This window comes from Peromyscus leucopus, chromosome 3 (assembly GCF_004664715.2).
Source record: "Peromyscus leucopus breed LL Stock chromosome 3, UCI_PerLeu_2.1, whole genome shotgun sequence".
Classification (NCBI taxonomy): Eukaryota; Metazoa; Chordata; class Mammalia; order Rodentia; family Cricetidae; genus Peromyscus; species Peromyscus leucopus.
The window spans coordinates 88,704,566-88,726,065 of record NC_051065.1 but is presented as its reverse complement, the minus strand read 5'-3'; the positions used below and the strand labels follow the sequence as shown (position 1 = coordinate 88,726,065).

The 21,500-nt window shown below is 51.9% G+C and overlaps 1 protein-coding gene across 3 annotated transcripts; it reads right to left on the bottom strand.

The window, feature by feature from the left end:
• Positions 1-9,032: 9,032 nt before the first annotated feature.
• On the bottom strand, positions 9,033-17,803 carry Sftpb (surfactant protein B). 3 transcript variants are annotated; one of them, XM_028860533.2, is made up of 11 exons: positions 17,699-17,803; positions 17,265-17,392; positions 16,903-16,974; positions 16,381-16,506; positions 15,606-15,770; positions 15,294-15,383; positions 12,868-13,051; positions 12,177-12,337; positions 10,498-10,578; positions 9,946-10,017; positions 9,033-9,410 (listed from the first exon to the last, which is right to left on the bottom strand). In XM_028860533.2, exons 1-10 carry the CDS (start codon positions 17,763-17,765, stop codon positions 9,955-9,957), a joined length of 1,137 nt encoding a protein of 378 aa, XP_028716366.1. In that variant the 5' UTR covers positions 17,766-17,803; the 3' UTR covers positions 9,033-9,410; positions 9,946-9,954. The 3 variants fall into 3 exon arrangements, with proteins under 3 accessions (XP_028716366.1, XP_028716367.1, XP_037059710.1); XM_028860534.2 differs by having other exon boundaries at positions 12,868-12,982; XM_037203815.1 differs by lacking the exon at positions 9,033-9,410 and adding an exon at positions 9,437-9,692.
• Between the last annotated feature and the right edge of the window lie 3,697 nt (positions 17,804-21,500).

The following is a 21,500-nucleotide window of genomic DNA, read 5'->3' as shown; positions in this document are numbered from 1 at the left end:
GGTTTATTCCTTTTAACCATACACTCTGCCCTCAGTCTGCCATCTGTGGACATTCTGCTAATCTGTAGGTGTTGCATTTGGAGCCCTTGCTCGAGTAAAAAATGCTCGCAAGTAGAAACTGTTGGGCTCACAGAGGCAAGGGGCGATTTCTGAGCAGTGCCCGCTTTGGAAGGCACAGAGTGCAAACTAGAAAGCGCCATTGCAGCCTGCAGTCTGCCAGGTCTCAGCGGCTGATGGACTGAAGAGAGCTGACTGCCGAGGAGCTGGCAGAAGTGGCTTCTGTAGGTGCAGTCACTGTCTCCGACCTGGAGGATTTGAACCTTGGAGGAGCAGGCTGGGATGTGGGAAGGGCGCCGCAGCAGGAGGCAGTAATTACAGCGGCTTCCCTTTGATGTCCTGTCCTCCTCTCCCCTCCCTCCCTCCCTCCTCCCTCCCTCCTCCCTCTCCCAGCAGGGTCTTGCTCTGTAGCTCAGTTGGCCTCTAACTCACCATCCTCCTGCCTCCACCTCTGGAGTGCTGGGATTACAGGCACACCTCACATCAGCAGGTTTGTGAACTGGATGCTTCTGCAACTGTGCCCATATGCTTTGCTTTGGTGTATTGCTTTACAGCTGATAGAGGTTGGAATTTCTCCAGACTGTTTAGGACGCCTCCTCTCAGTTTACCTCTTCCCCAGGCCATTTCAGCTGTGCCTGTGGCTCTGCTTCCACTCTTAGGGAGCAGGTGCCTTATCAACAAGTAACAATACCACACATCCCTCAATTCTGATCTTAAAGTCAGATGCTATTTGATTTGTTTTTGGATGTCTTAAAATCAACTCGAACTTAGTTGGGAATGTAGCACAGTTGGTAGAATACTTGGCTAGCATTCATGGAACCCTGGGTTTAATCTCTACCACCACATAAACCAGGCATGAAGGCATGTGTCTGTAATCCCAGTATGTGGGAGATATAGTCAGGAGAACCACAGGTTCAAGGTCATTCTTAGCTACATGAGATCCTATCTCAAACAAAAACTCTGATTTTTTTCAGGAGTCATCCTTTCATTTTCTTTTGGTGTGTGTGTGTGTGTGTGTGTGTGTGTGTTATTTTTGTGTGTATCTGTGTGTAGGTTTGTGCATGTGAGTGCAGATAGCCTCACAGGCCAGAGGGGTCAGGAACCCTTGGAGCTGGAGTACAAACATTAACAAGTGTAAGCCACCTGATGTAGGTGCTGGGATTGAACTCTGGAATTGTTCTTTGGAAGAGCAGTGCATGCTCTTAACCTCAGAGCTGTATCTGCAGCCCATAAACAACTTTTTAAAATAAGGAAAAGAATATCAAAATGAGGTCAAAAGCCCAGACAGACATTTCACAAAGGATAAAATATTAACAACAGTAAGCATATAGATTTATTTAGTAATCAAAGCTGAAGAGCTGGCCTGTCAATTAAGATTATTTGCTGCTCTTCAGTGGACCAGGGTTCCATTCTTAGCTCTTAGGTGGCAGCTTATAACCTTCTGTAACTCCATTTTCCAGAGCATCCAGTGCCCCCTTTGGCCTTTGAAGGCACCAGACAGACACGTGTGCAGTGGGTAGCCATTCCAGCTTTGGTCTGGAAGTTCCAACCCCCATTGAGGCTTCGGTAACTATCACGCCTACAAGGCGGGGCCAAGAGAGGGCCCTGAAGACCCGAAATCCGGATTCGCCGCCCTCTCTCTTTTCCTGGACCCAGGATGGTGGAGTTGACCGAGCAGAGTTCTCTAGAGAACACTGTTGACTGTGACACACCTTCCCAGACCCTGCAACCTACCTATCCCTTCATTTGTAAGTTACGCCATTAGCTCAGTCGGTAGAGCATGAGACTCTTAATCTCAGGGTTGTGGGTTCGTGCCCAACGTTGGGCGCCAGATATTGGTGAAATTATTAAGGCCAATCCACGTGGTTAAAAGGGAGATTTATTAGTGGCATAACTTACAAATGAAGGGATAGGTAGGTTGCAGGGTCTGGGGAAGGTGTGTCACAGTCCGACGGTGTTTTCTAGAGAACTCTGCTTGGTCAGCCTCCGCCATCCAGGGTCCAGGAACAGAGAGAGGGCGGTGGCACATCTGGATTTCGGGTCTTCAGGGCCTCTCTTGGCCCGCCTGTAGGCGTGATAGTTACCGAAGCCTCAATGGGGGTTGGAACTTCCAGACCAAAGCTGGAATGGCTACCCACTGCACATGTGCGGTGAACATGCATGCAGGCAGAATACTTATGCATAAAATAAAAATATTTAATTTTAAAAGTGCTAATTTCAAGAGGACCTTGTGTATCCCAAGCTAACTCAAACTCAACATAGAGTTGAGGATGGTCTTGAACTTCTTACCTCTACCTCCAAGTGCTGAGAATACAGGCCATTACATCTGGTTTATGCAATGCTAGGAACTAAACCAAGGGTTTGGCCATCTCTTTGCAGAATGAGCTACATAACCAGCCAGCCTGCCGCCCTGCCTCCCTCTTCCAGACAGGGTTTTACTCTAACTCAGTCTGTCCTAAATTCATTATGTAACCCAGGCTGGAGTACAGGGATTACAGACATGAACCGCCATGCCAGCTCAGGAAGTCATTCTTCCATTTATCTTTTAGTAAAAATGTGAAATCCTTAGACTTATGGAAAATCGAAGAGGCACTTGTAATTGGGCTGGAAATTGGTAAAGCGTGTGCAGAGTACCAACTCAACAGGAAGCCTGTGTTAAAAGTACAAATGGGCAGCCCTTTGTCCCATAATTACGCATCTTGAAATTGATTCTAAGGACGTGATCAGGACTCAGAAACAGATGTGAGAAGATACAGCTGGGAATACAGTCCTACATTACAGGCCTTGCCATGCAGGCCAGCCTGGACTGCTGCCCGGCTGCCAAGACCACAGATGGCTGTAGTCATGTCTGATAAGAATCTTTATTCTCCTTTCTTATGGTTAGTGGTCATTTAAAAGAGGAAAACTACTGAGAGAAAAAAAAGGTTGGCTAGAGAGATGGCCCAGCAGGAGAGGAAGGCACATGCCACAGAGTCTGATGACCTGAGTTCCACATGGTGGATGGAGAGGCCGACCCCTAACTTCTCCGAGCTCCACGTGTGCACCGTGGCACGTGCATGTCCCCCCAACACTAAATAAATGTAAGTGAGACCATGTTAAAAGGCGACTGCAGTGATGGTGAACACCGGCATGTGTTGACCTGGGAAGGTCGGGGCTGGGGATGGAGCTGGGTGGAGGGACACTTGCCCAGCATTACCAGACCCTGTGCTCCACACTATGTACGGGAGAAAAAGATAAAAACAAAGGCTGGTAACTGGGGAGCTAGCTCAGCTGGTAAAGGCACACCTTACAGCGTTCAGTCCCCAAAACTCCTGAAAAAAGAAAGAAAAGCCGAGCATGGCATGCCTTGAAAGCAGGCAGATCCTCGGGGCTTGCTGGCCTGCTGGCTAGTGAGGGCCTTGTCTGGAAAAGCAAGGTGAGCAATGTCTGAGGAATGACAGCTGAAATTCTGGCTTCCATGTGCACTTTCGCCCATACACATGCACACTACCCACACAAATGTACACAACTTTGCAGATGCACACAGTAAACACATTGGAGTGCTTACACACACACACACACACACACAACACACACACACACACACACACACACACACTGCTCGATGTGGTGGTGCATCCTAGCACTTAGGAGGCAGAGGATCATGAGTTGAGGCTTTTCTGTGGTACACAGTAAGACCCTGCTTCAAAAACCAAACTAAACAAAAATGCCAGGTTGCTGGGTTGTTTTGGGCTTTTGGTGCTGAGGAACTGAGCCCAGGGCCTTGTGTTAGGCAAATGCTCTACCTGCCACTGAGGTACACACCCAGTCCTGGCAAGATGGAAGGAAACAGTGCAGATTGCAGAGCAACCTGGGTAAGATTCATATTCCTCCTCCCCAGTAAGTCTGCTGTATATTTTTGTATATGTACACATCAAAGGTTTTGAATAGTATACAATAAAATGCCTTATGTTGGGGCTGGAGAGATGGATGGCTCAGCAGTTAAGAGCACTGGCTGTTCTTCCATTGGACCTGGTTCAAATCTTATCACCTACATGGTAGCTCACAGCCATCCATAAGTCCAGATCCAAAGGCTCTGACAACCTCTCCTGGCCTTTGTGGGCACCAGGCACAGCTGATGCCCAGACATACATACAGAAAAAATACCCATAGAAAATGAAACCACTTAAAATGGTTTGTGTTGTCAGTTTAAAATTAGTCATTTATCATGGGGCACAGGTGACATCATATTTCTCAGTAAACGAGTTTTGGCTCAATGAACCTCCAAACCATACCATGTTCATCTGAAGTAACTCATGGTCTTTTTATGTAGCCATGGCTGGCCTGGAACTCACTAAGTAGACTAGCCTGGCCTCGAACTCGCAGAGATCTGCCCGTCTCTGGAGTGCTGGTGCTGCAGGTGCGCACAACTACACTTAGCTCAGTCCCTTATTATTATTTAGCCTTTTGTGGTGACTGACCATTCAGTCTTCCTTCCCTTTCCCCTGGAAGTAGCTATACCTTGTCTTGTCCTGAACAGAGCTCTGTGTGTGTTTTCAGCCTCCCCCTCCCACGCCCCAGAGGCTCCTCAGAAGGTACCACTGGTTCTGGACTAGCGGCTGCTCTTCTGTGCTGACATTGCTCCACAACTCAGCTTTCTGTTCATCTCAATACCTGTGAAATCTGTTCCTGTTGTGTCCGCCATCTTGACCAAGTACATTCTGACCCTTGGTGGGCATGGGCTGTGGCTGCTCTTGCAACCCGCCATGACAGGGTTCTCTGGTGCGCCCATCCCCAGCAGCTCTCCTTCTTGTATAGTTCCAAAGGATTGAGGCATAGCAAATGCGCGTGGAGGTCAGAGGATCATCTGAGAGTCACTTCTCTCCTTCCACCGTGTGCTTCCCAGGGATCCAACTCGGGTCGTCAGCCATGGCAGCAGGTGCCTTTACCTACTGACCTGGCTTGCTTTCTACTGCTGTAACAAAGACAATGACCAAAAGCAGCTTGGAAAAGAAGGGCTTGCCTGCTTATTTATTTATTAATTTATTTATTATTTTATTATTTATTGTTTTTCAAGACAGGGTTTCTCTGTGTAGCTTTGGTGCCTGTCCTGGATCTCGCTCTGTAGACCAGGCTGGCCTCGAACTCACAGAGATCTGCCTGGCTCTGCCTCCTGAGTGCTAGGATTAAAGACGTGCGTCACCATTGCCTGGCAAGGCTTACACATCCTGATCACAGTTCATTAAGGAAAGCCAAGGCAGTAACTGAAGCAAGAGGCCATGGAGGAGAGCTGCCTACTGGCTTGCTCCCTGTGGCTTGCTCAGCCTGCTTTCTTGTACAACTCAAGGTCCCCTGCCAAAGAGTGGCATTGTAAAACGAATTGCTAAATGTTCTTTAAAAAAAAAACAAAAAAAAAAAAAATCCAGAGCCAGATATTGGGGTGAAATCTGAAAGAACAGAGAAGCAGAACAGCCAGCCACTAGCTTACCTCTACAAAATCCTCAGCCTCAAGAGAGACTGAGTTCCTGTTTCCTCACACCTTTCTCTGCCCAGACATCACTTCCTGGAATTAAAGGCACATGTGTTTCCCAGTACTGGGATTAAAGGTGTATGCTACCACTTCCTGGCTCTATTTCCAGTGTGGCCTTGAACTCATAAAGATCCAGATGGATCTCTGCCTCCCAAGTGATAGGATTAAAGGTGCCACCACTGTCTGGCCTCTATGTCTAATCTAGTGACTGGCTCTGTCCTCTGATCCTCAAGGCAAGCTTTATTAGGGCACACAGTATATCACCATAGCATCGTCCACAGCGAAATGGGTTCTTCATTAATTAATCAAGAAAATGCCCTCCACAGACTTGCTTATAGGCCAGTCTGGTGGCGGCAGTTCTTCAGTTGAGAGTCCTTCCCAGATGACTCTAGCTGTGTCGAGCTGACTAAAAGCCAGCCAGCACACCCACAGAGCCATCCTGTGGTCCTCACAACACTCTTTCATGTGTATTATTTTGGCAGTGCTGGAGATTGGACCTAGGGCATCATGCATGGAACACAAGGGCTAACTACCAAGCTACAACCTCGCTGCCTTCTTATTTTTGAGATAAGGTCTCATTAAGTTGTCCCAAGCTTGCCTTGTACTTTTAAACAGCCCTGGCAAGGCCTTGACCCTGTAATCCTGTCTCAGCCTCCGAGTTCCTCCTTTCCTTCCTTGATGCTGTGATGGAGGCAGGATTGCCTGGCTGTAGAGAGTGAGTCCCTTTCTTCTGAGCACTGACCCCTCCTGGGACTTCTTTTCTTAGGGAATATATATTGTCCACATAACATATATACATAACACTTACACATATGGATTCATTAGATTGGCTTACACAATAAATATGGACTAGGCAGTCCAACAATGACTGCAGACTGGAGAGGCTGAGCATCCAGTAGCCGCCCAGTCCCTGAGGCTGGGTGCTTCCGTAGTTCCAGTCTGGCCTTGAACACCGGGAGGATTCCTGGAGAGCTGCTGGTCTGAAGTCCACATTGGAAAGCCAAAAAAGTTCCTGTGAGTGAAGGATAGTGGTGGCAACCGCAGCAGCAACAGTTGATGCATTCACCAACCAGGAGTGAAGCAGTCAGGTAGAAAGAGCCGAGGTTCCCCCCAGACCTTCACCTCACGCTTGTTCTGGGACACAACGCTCCCTGCCTTCCAGCTTTGGCTCATTTCCCCAACCCAGCGAGCTGCCTTTGCTGCTTTTTAAATGTAAACTATCCCCATTTCCTTCAGTTACCTGAGCGTAATAACGAAAACAGTGACTTTCAAGACAATAATCTAATGCACATTTACGAAATACCTATTGTGAAGTTTAAGTTTGGAGGCGGAGGATTTGCATCTCATCCACTGTCTCAGAGCAGGGTGAGCAGAAAATTTATTCTGGTGCTTGGGAGATGAGGGTAGAGCCAGAGGGTCGGGAAGGGTGGAGGAAGTTTACTGTCGGATATTCGTGTAGTTACAGTGCCCTCTGGGGGTTGATAAGATTGAATGTAATGGGTCTATTTCTAGATTTTCTTTAACAAATGGAGGTTTTTTTTAAATTAGAAACATGACAAAAGTTTATTTATATATGGACACATCTGGCATTTAGATCTTTAATACTAAAGATGGATTTGTTTATTTGGTTTTTTAGACTTATTTATTTTATGTGTATGAATGTTTTGCCTTCACATGCGTTTGTGCACCAGGCACTTGTCTGGTGCCCATGGAGGTCAGAAGAGGGCATCGAATCCTCTGAAACTAGAGTTGCCCATGGTGGTGAGCCACCATGTGGCTGCTGGGAATCCAACCCAGGTTCCCTGCAAGAGAAGAGTTCTCTGAGCTGCTGAGAGTCTCTCCAGCCTCTTATTTGCTTATTTTGATGTTTAGCACCTTCGGCTCACCCTAAGAAGTAAGCTTTCGGGGAGAGGGTAGCAGGAGGGAGGCCAGGCTGGAAGCAGGGGTTGGGGGGAGCAGATGTGGACTTCTGTAAGGCAGAGAGAGAGGTGGACTCTGGCCCTGCTGACATCAGGCTGAGGCTGTGACTCCTGCCACCCCTTAAGAGACTCTATTTTCTTATTTTGCACAAGGGAACGGAACTTTTATTAGCTGTGACTCAGGAATTGTGTTAGCGTGGGAACTGGCCTTGTGTGCACGGTCCTAAGTGACCGTAGATAATCACGGCAGACTCGGAATCACCCTCAGGACTGTAAACTTACAAGTCAGGAGGGTCTGTCCCTCTCCTCATGCCCTTGTGTTCTCAGTGCTGCGATAAAAGCAGGGTCTAGAGCATGCCGGACCAGTGCCCTGCCCTCTGCTACTTACACCTACCGCTCTTGCTCTAACCCTCTGCTCTACCCCTCTGCTCTATACCCTACCTTCTCTGCTCTAGCCTCTCTGCTCTACTACCCTCTGCTCTACCCTACCCTCTGCTCTACCCTCTGCTCTACCCTCTGCTCTACCCTACCCTCTGCTCTACCCTCTACCCTACCCTCTGCTCTACCCTACCCTCTGCTCTACCCTCTGCTCTACCCTCTGCTCTGCTCTACCCTCTGCCCCTAGACCCTCTGCTCTAACCCTCTGCTGCTCTACCCTAGCACCTCTGCTCTACCCTACCCTCTGCTCTACCCTCTGCTCTAGAAGCCCTTTTTATCTCCACACAGAACACCTCAAATATGCAACCATAATGTCCGGAGCATGCAGTGCTCACCCTCACCCAGGTCAGGGATTTCCTGACTTAGGAGAAAATTGTCAGTATTATGTGTGTGTCTATAACGGGGCAGGAAGGCTCACGTGTGCCATGGCGTAAGTGTGGAGTCGGAGGACATCTTTTGGGAGTCAGCTCTCCCACCATCTCGAGTTCCAGGGATCAAATTCAGATCACCAGGCTTGTTCATCAGTTACCTCTACCTGCTGAACCATGTCGCCGGCGCAGTTTCCTGATGTTTAAATTAAAGGTGCGTGTGTGTGCGTGTGCGTGTGCGTGTGCGTGTGCGTGTGTGTGTGTGTGTGTGTGTGTGTGTGTGTGTCTTTATGTGTGCGGGGCACATGTGGAGGCCAAGGACACTAGAAGTTGGTTTTCTCCTTCTACCATGAGGGTCATGGGGCTCACACACTCAGGCCATTGGCCTGGGGCAATCCAATCACCTTTTACTCACTGAAGCGTCTCACCAGCCCATCCTGATTTTTTTTTTTAATTCTCTTTTTTGAAAAAGCACAAGCTGAGGATTTCATACGCCCATCTGTATCTTTTAGACTGTGTTGTGGTGTGTGTCTTTGTTTCACTTAAAAAAAAAAGATCTGTATCGTAGGCTGGCCTCGAACTCTCACAGTCCTCTCGCTGTATCTCCCAAGTGCTGAGATTGTAGGTGAGAGCCACCACCATACCACCTTTAAACTGGGGGTTCACCCCAGGACCCCAGGTTTTCTGCGTGCTATGAAAGTGCCCTGCCACCACCGCCGAGCCTCACCACAGCCCCTAAGATACTTCGAGTTCCCATTTTTATTCTTTTGAAGTTTGCATTTCATAGACGTGCTAGCAAGGGGCGGGGTGGCCAGACCCAGCTTCTCCTTGCTGTCCTCTGGGAGCGGTGGCAGTCTCTTCTCAGTCCCCGGAGGCTGTAGGAGCTGTTGGGGCTGGGCTGGGCTCTGGTGGGTGTGGAGACCTGAAGCCCCTTTGAAGGCTTCCGGAAGATGGCCTGCTACACCTCGTCCCCAAAGGAGGCAGAGACCACCCTGGTGCTGGGCGGTGATGAGAGTGAGGCGTACGGCCTGACACAGGGCTGGGGCACAGGCTGAGGTCTGTGGCCATCTGGTGCAAGATGCTGTGAGGAGGAGCTCTAACGCAGAGTCAGGAAATGACCTAGGGGGCAAAGGGCAACAGGGGTCCTTCAGGTGACCTTGACAGGAAACGGGGTCCAGGTCACAGTGCTACTCCTAGCTTAGAAAACAGTGACCTGGAAAGCTATGGCCTGGGGAGGATGGGGTCAGATGACCACGGGACTCGTGGCATCTGAGGGGAGAGAGCGCAGACTGTGAAATGTGACTTCCCTTGAAGTCTAAGACATTTTGGGTTTAGCCTGAACATGTGAGATCCTTAAGGTCAGGCAGATGTGAGGAGGCCTTGGTGAGAGACTGTGGAGGGCTGGATGGGGTGAGAAGGGCATGGAGTGATAATGGGTCAAAAAACAAACAAACAAACAAAAAACCAAAACAAAAACAACCACAAGCTTTTCCTGATGGAACCACTGGAGACCCTTGGCAGCCTGGAGCTGTGCCCGGGGGAGGTAGGATGGCAGTCCACAGAAGGGACGAGAGGACCGTCTGTTCCCAAACCTTAGCAAGGAAAGAGCCATCCTCCCCCCCCCACCCCCCTGCCAGGTGGGGCTGGGACTCACCTGGAGTCCTCAGAGGTGTGCGGGTTGGAAGCATTGCAGAGGACTGGCCGGGGCCTCACACGCTCCCAGGGCCTGCCAGAGACAGCACCGAGGCCTCAGCTTTCCAGTTCTAACTCCCAGGGGTATGGAGACAACTCTCACTTCAGACCTGCTGCCTGATGGGTATTCTTGATACAACCTTCAAGACCCGTGTGCTGCTCCCCAAGCTATGGCCTCTGGGACTTAAAGATGAGGAGGTGGGACCCCCCTTTCCTATGCTATAACCCCACCACCGAATGCACACACTGGTCACTGAACATAACCATATCCCATAGTGAGCACCACACCACGGCCTCGGCTGTCCATCCCATCATGCATCCCTTCCACTTCACTGGGGTGTGTCCTTTGCTGCTCTGAGACCCACACCTGTTCTGTGGGTACAGTGAGTCCTGGACTGCTGCACCAGAGGCTGCCTGGATCCAAGAGATGGGGTCCCTGAGGGTCGTGAACCATGGAGGGCGGGGCTCTGGGAGCAGAGGGAAGTCCTGCGACCAGCTGAGGGGTTGGGCGTACCTGGCAGGTGACATGGGAGTTCTGGCTCCTGGGCACCAGGACCAGCAGCTCGGCTGTGTGCTCTTCCACAAACTGCTCACACTGAGGAAAGACAGACGGACACACACTGTGTAGGCCCCAGCCTATGACGGGACGCACCTGTCCCGCAGTCCTGGCCTTTCTGTCCCCGCTCCATTCCTTCTGACTGTGAGCAGGTGTCTGTCTGTCAGTGCCTGGCTGACCACTGAGACTCCACCTAAGGGCAGGAGAGATGGCTCAGTGGATGGGACACTTGCTGCTCTTTCGGAGGACCTGAGTGATGGCTCCTAACCATCCTCAACCATAACCAGTTCCAGGGAATCTGCTGGCCTCTTCTGGCCTCCCTGGGCACTGCACACACATGGTGCCCATACACACACATGAAATAAAGCAAAACACAAACAAACAAATAAAAGGACCCCACCTAAGAAAGGCAGGATACTGGAGCTGGCTGTTGGGAGGAGACCAGCAGGCTCTCCTCCGAACATCGGTTCATGTTTGCCCAGCACGCGAGGCCTTCAGTTTAAACTTCCTGAACCACCCGAGACTGAGCAGAGTGGTGCCTGCCTGTAGTCTCAGCACAGAGGTGGAGGCAGGAGGATGAGAAGTTCAGTTTAGGTTCTGTGAGACTCCCTCTGAAGAGAGTACTTTTCTACCTTGGTGAGGGAATTTATTACAGGTCTACAGAACCGTCAGTTACAGGTCTTGTAAAATGTCTTCGTTGTGGTTGTTGATTTGTTTCTGAGGCAGGGTTTCTCTGTGTAGCCCTGGCTGTCCTGTAGACCAGGCTGGCTTCGAATTCAGAGATCTGCCTGACTACAGGCATGCGCCATCACCGTCTGGCTTTAAAGTTGTGTTTTGTTTATTTATATGTGGGGGACACGCGTGTGCTCAGAAGGACAGCTTACAGGAGTTGATTTCCCCTTTGCCGTGTGGATCCCAGGGGTTAAACTTAGCTTGTCATCTTGGGGGTGGTGCCAGTGAGCCATCCTACCCAGTCCCCCCTCTTTCCTCTCGTTCTCTCTCTCTCTCTGTCTCCTTTCCCCAGACGAGGTCTCATGTAGCCCAGGCTGACCCTGAACTCATGATTTATATAGCTGAGGCTGCCTTTGAACTCCGGATTCTCCTTCCTCAGCCTTCCAAAGGCTAGGGTTACAGGCCAGCACCACCATACCCAGCTTCTAGCCCTCTTGTGTAGGTGGACTTCTCCCAGCTGAGTGACAGAGGGGGCAGGGTGGGACAGGAAGGATCCTGGGAGAAGGCGGAGTTCTCTGCCTGCGCCAGCTGGCCTGGGCTCTGCTCATTTTCTGGTGCCTCGTGGGCACTGCCGAACGCTACCCACCATCGGGGTAACATGTCACACCAGGGGCACGGCGTGGCCAACACACCCTAGTGTGAAACCAAACAGTATGACCCTTTTCTCCTGGGACTGGCAGTGCGGAGCCCGTGATGCCTGCTGATGCTCCATGGGCCCAGTGATGTCTCTTAGCCAGTTACAGTTGTGACAATCCCATCATTGTCTGACTACCCACACCCTGTCCACACCCTGTCTACCTGGCTGGGCTCCAGTCCAGCGTCCTGAGTGTCTCGGGCTACAAAGTGTCCTGGTTTAGCCACTGCCACACACCGGCCGTAAGTCCTACCCTGGACCCACCCTCTACCTTTTGCCTGTCCAGCCAGAAGCGAAGGCAGGCCTGGCGCATTGCCTGTGGCATGGCCTGTTCGCTGGCGTTCCATGCCCGGGCGATCACAGACTTGCAGAGATGGCACTTGGTGTCTTGTAGTGGCCCTTCTTCTGTCAGGGACTCCAGAGCAGGGAGGGCTGAAGAGAAAAGAGCCAAAGCGGTCTGTCCCGCAGGCGGGGCACGATGCACATACCTTGTCGTGCCAGCACTTGAGAAGCTGAGGCAGGAGGACCACACCAAGCCGGAGGCCAGCTGTGGTGTGTAGAAGGACTCCGTTCTAATCCTTCCCCCAGAGCTGTCCTGCGCCAGTGTTGGTTCTGGGGCCGGAGAGATGGCTCAGTGGTTAGGAGCACTGGCTGCTCTTCCAGAGGACCCGGGTTCAATTCCCAGCACCCACATGGTGGCTCACAGCTGTCTGCTCTTTCCATTGCAGGGGACTAAACATCCTTTAGGGCCTCTGTGGGAACTAGGCACACACATGGTATATGGATGGAGATGCTGGCAAAACACCCCTACCCGTACAAAATAATGCGTAGTCGAAAATAGTGTTGGTTCCTGTCCCGCACCTTGTCCGTGTTCCCTCCTTCCCCACGTGTGCCCCGCAGTGACATCAGCCAGGAAGAGGACCAAGGAAGGAGGGCAGTGGGGGAGGTGAGAGCACGCTTACCTGGGCCAGTGGCGTCCTCGCTGGCACATCGGAGGACGAGGCCGCAGACTAGCTGGGGCACCGCCCGGCTCAGCAGTGCATCCAGCAGGAGGACGGTGTAGCGCTCGGCCAGGCACTGGCAGATGCCACCCACCACCAGGGGTACCACGTGGCACGCCTGGGCCACAGCCACGGCCAGCACACCCTGGGGTGGAGGTGGAGAAAGGACAGCGTGGGACCTTCCTCTGGCAGGCTCTTGTCTGTACCCGTGGGAGTGGGCACCCCAGGCACACCCCTCTCTCCCTCCTAGGACGGAGAGCTGTCCACGGGCCACCGAGCATCCAAGATAGCAGGGAACCTGGGGTGCACCTGGAGTCTCCGAGAGAGAGTCAGCGGTTGTCTCCAGACCCAGATCTGACTCCAAAGGCTTTAGAGTCGCTTGAAAGGGGGCAGCAAGGCCACGGCTTCTCACGGCCCGGCCCGAAGCTAGAACTCGAAGCCCGTTTCCTGACCCAGGGCCACCCTGCTTCCCCATGGTCCTCCATCACAAAGACAGTCAGTTCCTCCCGTGGGCCGTCCAAACTGACAGACCCTTGACTCTGCGAACCCCTGGGAAAGTCAACACTTCCCCCATCTCCCTTCCAAACTACCTCGACGCCGAAGGGTCACAGAGGTCACGGATCTGTGGCTTTTTCCTTTACATGTGACAAGCTGACCCCACCCAGGGCCAGGAGGCTGAGGAAGGAAGAGGACTCAGAGTACGGACACCCCTGGAGTGCGGCACGTCCCAAATGGGGGCCTTCACTTAAGGCCCCCGCCTGTGATCATCGACCCACACATGGCTCTCCTCCTGCTATGGTGACACAGGTCAACAGTCATGGTCGTCAGTGACCGAGCTCTTCACTGGTGAAGAGGCTCCACCTCTGTGATACCTCCACCCGTGCCTCCCCTGCCTGTGTCCTCTCTCTGGTCTCTGCTGGCTGCAGAGGATGCTAAAATGGCTTCTGACCTTAGGAAGCCTCACTGTGCCTGCTCCCCTTTCTGGAACGCTTCACTCCTGCACCCCCCTGTCCAGCTCTCATCCTGCCTGGTGGTCCAGCAGTCTTCTGATCAATCAAACACTCCTCCTCTCTCGGCTTCCCTGGCAGCACACCACGGCCTCCGCTTTGCTGGCTGTTTCCTCTCGGTTCTTCTGATGCTGTCTCCACCTGTCCACACCTTGTCTCCTGATGGTTTTGCTCATGCTTTGGGTCCTTGATTCGGTCTTCAGCCAGTGATGTTCAGGCCGATGTGACTGGGGTTTTGTTTGTTTTTGCAAGTGTATGTGTGTGTGTTCATGTATAGGTGCGCTTGTGTGTGCAGATATGTGGAGGCCAGAGGTCAATGTCGTGTCTTCCTTAGTCACTCCCACCTTATCATTGTTTAAGGTTTATTTTTTATTCATGTATATGTGTGCATATCTGAGTATATGTATGCCACACATGTGCAGGTACCCATGGTGCCAGAAGGGTATTGGATTCCCCAGAGCAGGAGTTAGAGATGGTTGAAGCCTCCTGACAGGGGTGCAGGGAACCCAGCTCAGTCCTCTGGAAAAGCTCTTAACTGCTGAGCAGTATCTCCAGCCCCTCTACCTTGTATTTTGAGGCAAGGTCTCTCACTAAACCTGGAGCTCACCCACTTGGCTAGGCTGACTGGCCAGCAAGCGTCGGCGATCGGTCTATTTCTGCCTCCCCGGCGTGTAGGGTTACAAGTGTGCACTAACTTTTTATGTGGGTGCTGAGGCTCTAAACTCAGGTTCAGCAAGTACTTCACTCACGGGGCCATCATCCTCACCCCCTGAGCTCATTTCTACTTGATGGATGCCCTTAGCTCCTGAGGGCCTTGTTTCCTCCCAGAGTTTGCCTTGTTGCGTCTTCGGAGCCTCTCCCTGGCTGACCTGTCTAATTCCCACCATTTCATCTGTGTGAACGCTCAGCTCTGCAGGATCTATAGTCTGCACGTGCCTCCCACAACACAAGCTTCAGAAAGGCTGGAATGTGCGGCCTGCTGTGGGTCTTGATGAGTGACATTGCCTGCAGGTCCCCATTTGGGCAGTGTTGATAGGGCAGGACAACCCTGGGCTGATGAGGCCACTGGGAGAAGCCACTATGGGTTTAGAGGACAGAAGGGATGGAGATTTTTTTGGTGGACACTCTGTTTTTGAGAAATTAATGCATTTTCCCCCACAGTGACAACCAGGCCTTTCTCAGCCTTCAGATGGTGAGCTCCTGGAAGAGGAGGCTGGCCCTGACCTATTCTCCCATACCAGAGGCTCAAGGTTCCTTGGGTAGGGACCAGGCATAGGTGTCTTAACCCCTCACAGCCTTCTTGGTGTGTTGAGGTAGGGGACGGGGCAGCTACTGGAGGCCCTCCCGAGCTCGGTGTGGTTCTGGACACTGAGGCCTTACCTTGGGAATCACGGCTTGGACCCGCTTGATGAGAGTCCTGCAGAGCCAGCAGAAGGGCAGAGGGATGGGGAGCTGCTGTTCAGAGAGGTCCTGAGGAAGGACGTGGTGAGGGGGGGTCAAGGCTGGGAGGTGCCTTCCGAGCCCTGCCTGTCTCTCTCTGCTTCTCTGCCTCCTAGTTCAAGCTCGGCCTGGTGGTTTTTGTCTCTTCCCAGCTCTGCCCCTGTGGGTGCTCATGTGTCTCAGTGGCCACTTTAGCCTTCTGGATTCCCACAAGCGGCTGTTGGGGGGGTGAGGTGGGGAGGGCTGGCTTACCTGTGTGTGAGGCCCAGGCCTAGCCAAGAGGGCCCCTGGCATGGCGGAGAGGACCAGCTTGTTCAGCAGAGGGTCCGGGATAGCATCCTGCATCCCTGACTCCTGTTCTGGCTTAGCCTGTACAAGTGGGCATAGCCCCACGTGATTGCAGATGGCCTTTGGGTTCTAGGACACACAAAGGTAAGGGCTGTTAGGATCAGGAGGGGACCCCTCGCTGCCCAGGCTCTGCTCAGGACAAGGACCGTCACAGCCTTTGAGCCTGGATTTATGGGGAGCAGGCTGGGTAGGGTGCTCCACCTTAGGATTCCAGGGAAGGAGCAAAGACAGAGATGGGGTGGTGTAGCGCCTTGGGGCAGGTGTCTGGGAAAGTGTGAATGCACGTGAGCAAATTGTGCGAGAATAAATAAGAATGCGGGTGTGTGAGAGCGGGGATGGAGGGTGTGCCTGAATGTCTGTAGTACGTTATTGAGCAGGTACGCTCTGATCTGGGCGTCTAGATGAAGGAACTGAGTTTCCTGTGGCTATAGTGGTGTGTGGTGTGTGTGTGTGTTTCCATGTGTGTATCTGATTGAGTGGTGTATGTGTGTGTGGTATGATTGGGTGTTCATGTATATGTGTGGGTGCTGTGAATGTTTCTCTCTCTCTCTCTCTTTTCTTCTCTCTCTCTCTCTCTCTCTCTCTCTCTCTCTGTGTGGGGGGCACTTATACAGGAAAGTGGCCACATTTAGGCACATGAACTGTGTGGCGGGTGTGGCGGGCAGGTCAGGGCCCTCACTATCTGGCTCTGGAAGTAGTCGACCACCAGGGGCAGGTAGACATCGAGCACTTGGCGACATCGGGGCACAAGCAGCTTCAAGGGAAGGATCTCACACTCCTGCTCCAAGAACTTCCGGATCGTGTCCTGGGCAGGCAGAGAAGGGACAGTTAGCTTGGCCTTTCTGAGGTCTGCCCCCACCAGAGTCCCCGGATGCAAGGCCTCCACCAGAGCACACTGGATATGTGTGGGTGAATGCGTATGAGTGCGTGTGCTCATCCTGGAGTTACAAGCAGCTGTAAGCTGTCTGATGTGGGTGCTGGGAACCGAACTCAGGTCTTCCAGAACACTATGTGCTCTTAGCCACGGAGCCATCTTTCTACCCCCTAAACTCAGTGTTATGAACCCACTCTTGGGTGCCTGGATGAGTGTGAAGGCCTCACCTCGGCCTGGAAATAGCCTTCTGGGGAGCTTGCTCCTTTTCCTCTCTCTGCCCCTTGTCCCTTGTTCCCTAAACTTCCTCCAGGATCTGGTTCCCATTACCTGGAAAACGTCTTCCTTGGTCATCTTTATGAGGAGGTGGACAATGTCCTCGCATTCTTGGCACAGGTCATTCTGGAAAAAGGGTCTCAGGTGGGGCAAATGAGTTGGGGCGTGCTCCTAGCTCCAGGGAGCGCAGCTTTCTCAGACACAGGCTGACAGGTCCATCCATCCCATTCACCCATTGTGTCATCCGTCACATCCATTTCATTCCCTTCAACTACTCATCATTGTATGTCATACTATACCATACCATCCGTCCTCCATGCCACCCCGGTCTCTGTGGGAAGCCCACTTACACCCATTCAGGACCCACCCCCATTCCTTCTTTCCAAGCCCCTGGTGCACCCTTGGGCGTTACTCACAGGTCCTGCGTGTCCCCAGACCTCCTGTAGACAGTGCCCCAGGGCTCTGCACTTCACTGCCTGCTCCAGGCTCTGGCACCAGAACTTAGGGCCCTGTGCACAATCCAGGGATGATGCCGACCCGGCGGCTACAGTTGGGGTCAGAGCGACCTTCATCAGGATCCAGGACACGCTTGGCACCCTGCCCTCAGCCCACCTCCAAGCCAGTTTCATTGCAAACGAGTGGCCATCACTTATGTCAATCATCTCTGAGTCCTCCTGCCTCAGTATCCACCAACTGACCTTGGACCAGCGCCTAGGGCCTCTCCAGACCTCGGCTAACTTGTCTTTAAATTCGGGAATATGTGCAGGCTGGGGTCGTTCTGGGCACAGAGCTGGCTCAGTAAGAGTGGTGGAGATGCCTCTGTGCGGGGCTGGGGGGGTGGGAGACTCACCTGCACCTGGGCTGCAGAGTGTGGGCAGCAGCAGCAGCAGCCACTGCAGCAGATGTGACTTGGCCATGGCTGCCTACGGCTTGGCACCCCACTTGAGGCAGAGGCTCTTATAGTGGGGGAGAGGGCCCGGGGGCCGGACTCCATGGGAGCAAGCTGACCTCAGTGTTTGCCTGTGTCTTGAGAGCCCTCCAGGTGTTTGATCCCAGGTCGTCTCCGCGGGGTCACGCCCCGTCATCTCCCCTGTGCTGGCTGCTCTTGGTTCCTATTCCTTTCCTTTCCCTCTTCCCCAGCTCCCTCTGACCCTCTGCTCATCTTCAAGAGGGTCTTGCTTAATCCCAGCTCTCTGTGCAGGGAGGGATGTTGAGGCAGGGCTGTGAGTGGGGTCAGAGAGAACCTCTCCAGCCCCACCCCAGGCTCCTCAATCCTCAGTCCTTACGCAAGGCTCTTGAGAGCTTCCTGCCTGGTTCTTGATGCAGGGTGAGTGCCGGAAGGAAGGGCACACCCAGGGTGCTCCTGGGGCTACCTAACTCCCGATCCCTCCTTGCTCTAAAATTCCTCATTCTATAGACTGGTCGGTGCTGTTGAGAAGAGCGTTTAGACAAAACGAGATAGTAGAATGCCCTGTGAGGCTGAGGCGGGGACCGAGACTGAGATTTCTGTGCCCCCCCCCCCCGCCCGCGGCTCTCAGGTTACTCGCCACCCCCACCCCCCATATGAGATGGGCTCAGCTGAGTCCAGGGCACACGGTCCTCTGAGGCTATGTCCCCACCTGTTTCTAGAGAGAAAAAGCTACAGCTTGATGCAGAGCAGGCCCTGTTGGAGTAGAGGAGAGAACAGTAGGACTACTGTCCCCCAGCCATCAGGACCCCCTTATCTGATCCCTGCCCTAGCCTTTCCCTAACGGGGCTCCTGGGAGGTACTCCAGTGCTCACAGGCTGGGCGGGGTGGGAGCTAGTCCCGAGATGAGAGCAGGGAGTTGGACATGTGATGGTAAGTGACACCCTGGAAGTGGCTCAAGGATCCATACAGTTTCTGTTGGCTTCCAGGCCTGTCCCTGTGACAAACAGTTGCCACAGTGAGGATTAACCAAAAATGTGTGACCAAAGATCACGAGCCTAGGGACTTGGCTCAAACTTCAGACTGAGGCCAGCTTGGTCTACATAGCAAGTTCTAGACTAGACGGGGTCACAGAGGGAGATATCTCACTCCTGACCCCAAAGCCGTTTTGTTGTTATTCTTTATTATTACTGTTATTGTTATTAAGACAATGTTGAGTCCAGGCTGCCTTCAAAGTCATTTTGCGGCCAAAGCTGGCCTTGAACTTCTGATTTTCCTGCCTTTACCCTGAGAGCTGGGATTACAGGTAGACACCGCCATGCCTAGTTAATGTGCTGCTGGGGATTGAACCCAGGGTTTTGTGCATGCTACGCAAGCACTCTGTCAGCTGATCTATATTCCCAGCTCAAGAATTATATCCTCAGCCTTGGATCTATTGACTTCCATTTTGCCTCTCAACCAGTCCTGTATGAAGGCCACTGACTCCCAGACATCCAACCCTGTTGAGAATCCTGCCTCTGGAACTCGTTAATGCCCAGAATGGCCAGCGACTCATAGAGATCCACCTGCACCTGCCTGTGCCTTCCGAGTGCTGGGATTAAGGGAATACACCATTATGCCTGGCTAAATGTATATTGTAAATGTTTATTGTGTAAATCATAGTAACCAAGACTGCCTTTTAAGGGGCTGGAGCAGCTCAGTGGTTAAGAGAACCAGCTGCTCTTCCTGAGAGTCTGGCTTTGATTCCCAGCACTTACATGGTACCTTAGAACAGCTGTAACTTCAGTTCAGTGGATCTGATGCCCTTTTCTGGCCTCTGTAGACATTGCACACATATGGTGCACACACAGATGTACACATACAGACATAAAACAAAGATATTTCAATCTAAAAAAGTTTCTGTTAAAGATTGCCATTTAAAACAATGAAAAACAGCCGTGTGCAGCTTAATCAGCATGAGCAGACACGATCTGTAAAACAGGCAAAATGAAGCAAACTAACAAGAAACCTCGAAAAAAAAAAAAAAAAAAAAAAAAAAAAAAAAAAAAAAAAAAAAAAAAAAAAAAAAAAGTTAGCATAGTTACTAGATTTTTGTATGTTTAATTTTTTTTTTTTTTGTTTTTCGAGCAGTTTTCTGTTAGTTTGCGCTTTCTGAACGTTTGGAACAGCTGTGACTCAAGAATACTGTCTGCTCGATGCTGATAATCGCTTTAACTAATTTATATGCTAATGTGTGTGTGTTATAAAAATTAGCTAAGGACTAAAGGTATGGCTGAGAGGTAAAGCATGTGCTTAGCACACACAGGGCCCTGGGTTCCACCCTCAACACCAACTCAACCAAACACAACACAAATTCAACCAAGGGACCAGTGAGGTAGCTCAGCTGGTAGACGGCTTGCCTAGCATGCTTGAGGCCTTGGGTTTGATCCTGGTACCACGTAAACTAAGTCTGGTGGCACAAGTGTGTGTGTGTGTGTGTGTGTGTGTGTGTGTGTGTGTGTGTGAGAGAGAGAGAGAGAGAGAGAGAGAGAGAGAGAGAGAGAGAGAGAGAGAGAGAGAGAGAGAGGATACATTCGTGACAGGCTGAGGCTGAAAAGGGCAGTGGGACCTGTACGGCCACCTCCAGGAAGATCACTGCTATTCTCCATCTACTATACTAAGAGCCTTGAGGTCCATGGCTTTGCACATCCATGTTTCATTTTACTTGTGTTGCTGTCAAGTGTAGATTGGCTTTGGTCCTTCAAGGACCCAGGCTCCTCCCTCTGCTTGGTCGGAGGCTCACAGGCCTCCTAGGTCACCAGCAGCTGCCTGACAGGGGATAGACAGTGAGGGAGGCCTCAGGGCCCAGGTCGGTGTGGTGTCTGCCTCTGTGGCCTCTCATCCTATTCACACTTAACCCCAGGCGAGGCGAGGGAAGGGCCTCCTTAACAAAGTGACGAGATCTGCTTTGGTTTTTGACTTACCGACAGGGACTCATGTAGCCCAGGCTGGTCTCCAATTTGGTAATGTAGCCGAGGATGACCCCTGGACTCCTAATCCCCTGCCTCCACTTCCTGAGCCCTTCAGTTTATGGGTGTGCAGTGCCCACCTGGTTTATGTGCTGCTGGGGTTGCGGTGTATGCCCACCATGTCTGGCTCGCTTGTGTTTCTCTAGGCACCCCATTGTGCCGCTGATGACACCTTCGGTGTCTCGTGTGGTGTGACTGTCAGACAGGGCCCCCACAGACTGGACGGTCCTCAGGACCTCGGTAATAGCTCCAGAGAGTTCTTTGGCTAGAGACTAGTGCCACACCTGCCAAGTAAAGCAGATGGTGCCATCAGAAGTGATGTTCTGCTGTGTCGTGTGTCGTTTTGTTTTTTTTCTGTCTCTTGGGGGGTCCTTGAGGGCTTTGATGGCCAGGGCAGAAGCATCAGCTCCACCTTGGCCAGGGCCTGTGCATTCTGAATGGTCCATGTTGCTGCTGCGATCCTCAGAGCCCAGGGACTAATCTCAGGGTCAGGGTAGACATGGCATTAACTTGGCCACCAGGGCCTCTCAGGTACAAATCTTTGTCACTGGGATGAGATGTAAGCAGCCTGGTGGAGGTGACTGGTGTCAGAGGAATCTGGATTTAGAGTGGCTGAAGGAAGTGGACCCTTGTGAACAGAAGTTCCCAGAAAAAAAAAGCTATACATACGTTAAACATTCCGCAAGGATGACTGGCTGCTTAGAACTTCTGTTTGTGGAAAGCTGGAATGCCAGGGA